General features: G+C 38.4%; 1 protein-coding gene across 1 annotated transcript; it reads left to right on the top strand.

Moving 5' to 3' along the window:
• Window positions 1-4,957: 4,957 nt before the first annotated feature.
• On the top strand, window positions 4,958-5,259 carry TCEAL7 (transcription elongation factor A like 7). Its single transcript, XM_090264420.1, is given in 2 exon segments — window positions 4,958-5,168; window positions 5,171-5,259. Coding segments are annotated over 2 exon segments (300 nt in total).
• The last annotated feature ends 786 nt before the right edge of the window (window positions 5,260-6,045 follow it).

Genomic DNA, 6,045 nt, shown 5'->3' with positions numbered 1-6,045 from the left:
TTGTTATCAGGGTAATTTTAGTCACTGAGAATGAGTTGGAATGTCCTCCCCTTTATTACTTTTTAGAATAATTGATATTATTTCTTTTCAAATGTTTGGTAGAATTCATCAGCGGAGCCATCTGAGATATGGTCTTTTCTTATTGGGAAGTTTATAAATTATTAATTTAATCTCTTTACTTGTAATCAATCTATAAGACCCAGAGACCACAATTTTGCCCACCCCTGACCTGCCACTTGCATGGGATCTGGCAAAATAAACAATGGCCTTCAGTTAAACCTGGCGTCCTGTGTTCCTGAAACTCTCACTCCCTATTTTGCAAGAATTAGCCATGTAAGCCTGCGGTCAGGTTGCTATGCTTGCCTGGACTCTGACAATCCTGTTTCCTAGAACTAAAACCCTTTAAAAAACCCACTCTGCTGAGTTTCGCTGCTGCAGTCACTCCAGACTCAGCCCACCAGTTTGCAGCTCGCCAATAAATGCTTCGAACCAACCCCAACGGCTCCCTCTTCCCTGCACAAACCTAACAAAATCCATTCAGATTTTCCTTTTTCTAGGGTTTGTTCTGGTAATTTGTGTATTTCCAGGAACCTGATTGTTTCATCTAATTTATTTAATTAATTCACATACAGTTATTCATAGTATTCCCTTAAAATATATATTTTTTAAATTTCTGTAAAGGCAGTAGTAAAAGCTGCTCTTTCATTTCTGACTTTAATAATGACAGTCTTCTCTCTTTTTCTCAATCAGTCTAACTAAAAATCTGTCAATTTTGTTGAATGCTTCTAAGAAACAATCTTTGGTTTTGTTGAATTTTTCTGTACTTTTCTTCTTCTCGATTCTGTTAATTTCTGCTCTAATCCTTATTATCTCACTCTTCTGGTTGCTTTGGGTTTGCTATACTCTTATTTTCTTTACTTCATAAGGTGGAAGATTATTGTTTAGAGATCTTTCTTTTTAAATATATGTACTTGCAAATAAAAATTTTACTTTAAGCACTGCTTTTCATGAATCCCATAAGTTGTGGTATGTTGTGTGTTAATTTTCATCTGTGTGAAAGTATTTCCTAATTTCCTTGATTTCTTATCACATTTACTATTTCAAATTATATTTAATTTCTAGATATTTTCCAATTTTTTTCTATTATTATATGTGTTAAGTATTATTGTTGTTTTAATGAACAACATTAAACTCCCCACAAGGTCAATGGCTCCCACAATTCTTTACCTTTACCCTTACCTATGTCCTTAAACTGACTTGCGGGAGGGAAGGCTTGAGAGATTGTTGTAGGTAGTAGAGCTGGCCTAGATGCTTTTTGGTAAGCTCTTATGAAGGTATCTGGTCTACATTGTTGGAGTTTCTTTTCATGATAAATAATGTCTTTTTGTCATAACCTATGAGTCCCGTCAGCCATTACCAAGTTCAACTAACACATTATCTTACTTTGATTATATTTGCATGTATTTTCATGCAAGCTTTTACAGTGGTACCTCAGTGCTGATCGTTAATTCATTCTCAGGAGTGGTGAGCAAGCAATGATTGATGAAGCATTTTCTCTTGTGGGGTGGCATCATGACTCATACAAGTTCTAGCAAGTGTGACAAGTGTCAAGCAAGCACTGAGTGCTGAAAAATTTTTCTTGTTAAAACATGACAAGTAGTAGGTTTGGCAAGTTCTGAAGCTGATGAGTACTGAGGTACCACTGTACTTATAAATGAAGCTTTATTTTGTGAAATGTTTAGAAGATCAACTAAAGACTTCCTTATCTAGTGGGATTATTGGAGAATGAAGTAAAGTAATGAAAGGCAGTAGATGTAAGGCAAAGAGACCAGTAAATGTTGTTGCAATGATCCAGGAGTTTATGACTGCTTGCATTAGGGGAGTGGTAGTGGAGCCAGAGTGGGAACTGGAATGATTTCCAAGATCCTGAGGAGGTAATCATAGAGACTTGTTGTTTACTGGAACACTTAGGTATTTTCAGTCATGTACTAAATGCTTAATATAAATTACATAATTTAATCCTGACAACTCTATAACATACTTAGAACTATTAACTACATTTTATAGATGAGGCACAGGGAAGTTTTAATATCCAATTTTTATATCCAAGGTTAAAGAACAGGTAAGTAAATACAATTAATTCAAACTCATATCTGTTCAAAGCCATGCTTTTCATTAAGAATGCTGAAGTCTTCAGCACCTGGATCCTTTAACCATTTGAAACCATAAATCTAACCACCTTCATGGAAAGCTTTTCACAGAGGATTCTGGAGTTCCCTACCCCACCAACAAATCTTTTGCCTCTATCACAACTAACCATTCCTTAATAAATGTGACATCAATGCTTCCCTCTTTTAAAGACCTCTTCTTTAAAAAAAAAAATTCTGAAACCATTTACATAAAACTAGTTAGCAGCAACTTTGAATTCATAACGAACCACAGTTTTCCTAAAAACAGGTTTTAAGAACACTTCTGTCTTTCTGTTACATCTGTTTCAAGGTAACAAATCAACAACAAATACAGTTAGATTAGTATCAAAACCCTTAGCAACAAAAAGTTTAGTGTGGTAAGTGACAAAAAGTGGCCACTTTATGTTAGTGCTGCTCAGTCCCCATTGTGGCTGAATAAGGTCTAAGGAAATAAATAGGATGGAGATGAAAAACTATTTGATTCCGAGTAAGAGTGTTGAGGAAAGGTAGAATTTTTTGGATACACCATTGAAGGAAATACTAGGGCATGGTACAAACTGGGATAGAGAGGACATGATACTGAGCTCAAACTAGTACATTTTTAGGATTGACTTTTGAGATTTGAAAAATCTAAGGACAAGGTGCTGTGGAATTATGGCTTTAGTAGCTCACCTAATAAAAGTGTTTCACCTCCCCAGGAGTGATAGCCTGTCCAGCTGCCCTGTATATTTTAAACTTCCAAAAACATGTCTGCCTAGAGGGTCTATATTTGTCTTATGAGTCAGCAGCAGAAACAGGTGGCTGGGCCTTTTTATCTTCCTATTTTGGATCCTTTTTTCCAAATGTACATATTAGGTTTGTATTTCTTATTGTTATATTTCTTTTTAATAAAAATTACTTTTTTTCTTTTATTGATTCTAGAGAGAGGGGAAGGGAGGCAGACAGAGAGGGAGAGAAACATCAATGTGAGAGAGAAACACTGATGGATTGCCTCTTGTACTCATCCCGACTGGGGACCAAACCAGCAACCCAGACATGTGTCATGACTGGAATCAACTCTGCGACCTTTAGGTTTGCAGGAGGTAACCAACTGAGCCACACCCACCAAGGCTATTGTTACTACATTTCTGATTATTAAAAGACTATAATAAGTTTACAGAAAAAGATAGTAAATTATTAGAACAAAAGCAAAAAACAAAATCCCCATCATTACCTTTTTAAATTTACCCTACCTGCTCCAATTTGTTTTCAAGAATTGAACTTCAAAGGAAATGGTGGGCTATTAGTGATGGTGAGTGGGAGGGTGGGTGGAAGGAAGACTTTTACCTTTCTGTTCTTGTGGCTCAAAAGATGGTGAGTAATCCTCTCTGTAAACACAACCACTAAAATCGTAACAATTGCTAATATGACTGTGGTCATCAGAGAAATAAGAGGCCACTTTGATTTCTGGTATTAACAATGATAAAAGTGAGTGACAGGGCCTGGTGTAGTAGGAGGTGGAAGGTTGGTAAGCAGTCCACTTCTGCAGCACAGCTGGCAGGAAGGGAAAATGAGGACCAGAATTGGAAGATGACATAATCCTCATGTGACCAAGAGCTGCCATCAAGTCCCTATAGTGCCAGGCTTCTTTCTCCTCTGAGTACCAGCTCCTTACTGACCTGCAGGTGATGGTGTTTGTGGCCAAGAGGAGAACGTAAATTCCAGCAGCTTGGTGTGAGGGAACCACTGGAGCCCCTGGGGTGGTAATGGCTGAATCTAGTGGCTTTTCCCAAATACCTGCAGACCTATCAGAGATCATTGTATTTTTGAAGATGGGGGGAGTGGGCGGGGCAGGGAAGGCTGAATTAGGTGTAAGTCTCCTGAAAGACACCCAGAGATTCAGTGACAGTTCAGAAATAATCAGTTTCTCTCACTGGCAAGCTTTTCCTTTATCCTTACCCTTCTCTCTCCAATTCCATTGAAGGAAACAAGGTGTGGGCTAGTGTGTGGAGAACAGCTGAGATCCTGGGGTTCAGACAGAGAAATTTAGAGATAAATTGAAAATAATTCATCTCATTCAATGCCAGCCTGAGAGGGTGGGGAGGAAAGGAACAGTGGGCCTTGCAAGTACTAGGCCTAGTATTAGGGGGTGTGGGGTGGGGACAGAGATCCAGGCAGAAGGGACAGAGACTGGAGGGGAGCCAGGAAGTAGGAAATTTTGGGCAATGATGGTTATGAGGATACTAGATTCAAGATAATAACATTTGTCTTATCTCTGGGGCTGGTGAATCCCTATGGAACTCTCTCTTCCCCTATTCCTTCCTTTCTATCTGCAGGTCCAAGTATCTGGGGACAAAGACATCTCAAGGCAAGAAAAAGGAGAGGAAACTATCCCAAACTGTCACAGGTCAGTGTGAGGGAAATACTTAGACCAGGGTTTCTGTGGATGGGAGTTGGGAGAGGCGAGAGCTGTTAAAATATGTAGGCTCACAGCTCACTGTAGGTCTGCTACCCTTCTCCTGCCCATTGGAGAGGCCATTAGTCTTGTCTGCTGGATAAATAGTGTGTTGCTGAGGGAGGTGAAAGGAGAGGGAGGGGAAAGGAGCCAGAGAGGAAGAGGGTAGAAAGGGGGGAAATCTGAAACTTCTGAGGGCTGGACCTGTGTGGCAGAGGTGGGAGATTAGGTGAGCATCTTGTTCCAAAGAGAAACTGACAATCCTGAACCAAAGGAAAGGAAGCAATCTCACCCTACATTTTCTCCCTGGACTTAATCAGGAAACAACTACAAAATGCAAAAACTGTGCAAAGAAAACGGAGGGAAACCCAAGCTCAGTATGCCAAAGGGAGAGGAAAAAGGCCTCTGAGGAGAATTTGAACGCCGGCAAACTGAAGGCAATTTTAGGCAAGGGCTGCTTCAGTCTCTTGAGGAATTTAAAGAGGACATAGATTATAGGCATTTTAATAATCAAGAAATGACAAGAGACGGAGATAAGATAGAAAGGTATTTGAAGAGATATGAAGTCTGAGAAAGAAGTTTAGGGCTCTGAACAATAATCACAGGCATTCCCAGGATCATCCTTATCCCATTTAATGCATTTCCTTCCTGAATTGAACTATTTTCTGTTATGAATATTGCCACCACGGGGTTCTTTTTGTCTGCATTTTCTCGCTAAATATTTGCTACCATTTTACTCCAATTCTTTAATATTCCTTTCATTTACAGATGATTTGTTACCAACATCTCATCTTTTGAACCAATCTCATTCATTTAATAGAATGTTTCATTCATTTCTGTAAGATGTTTATTGTATATTGTAAAGTGAATGTCAGATCATGTACACCTTGACTTTGGTATATGCTAATCAACCTGGCCCTGGCCTTAGAAGTTCCCAAAAGATATGGTGATGGACTGAAACTTTCCCGGAGGAAATGCTAAGTCCAAGGCCAAGTTGATTAGCATATACCAAAGTCCAGGTGTACATGATCTGACAGTGAAAGCGAGGCATTGTAAAACATCATATGTATTTATACATAATGTACATTTATATATGACATAATGCAAAAAGTGTTGAATTATTTACACCAGAATGTTAACAGTGACTCTCTGTGGTCTGTACTTTACTTCTTTTTTGCCTATCTGAATCTTCTTATTTTCAAAAAAAAAAAAAAATATATATATATATATATATATTTATAGATGTGTGTGTGTGTGTGTGTGTGTGTGTTTATTACAAGAAGCTAAAATGAACAGACACAATAAAAAAAACTTGTCAGTCACCTTTGAAGGGCAGTGGAACACTTAAAAACTCTTAGAACTAGAAATGTAAACTTTAAATCACCTCTGGATCTCTTAGCCAGAAGAATAAAACTGGCAATT

This window comes from Furipterus horrens, unplaced genomic scaffold (assembly GCF_987537825.1).
Source record: "Furipterus horrens unplaced genomic scaffold, mFurHor1.1.pri manual_scaffold_17, whole genome shotgun sequence".
Classification (NCBI taxonomy): domain Eukaryota; kingdom Metazoa; phylum Chordata; class Mammalia; order Chiroptera; family Furipteridae; genus Furipterus; species Furipterus horrens.
Note: the sequence above shows the minus strand (reverse complement) of the source record. Positions and strands in the feature narration are given on the sequence as shown.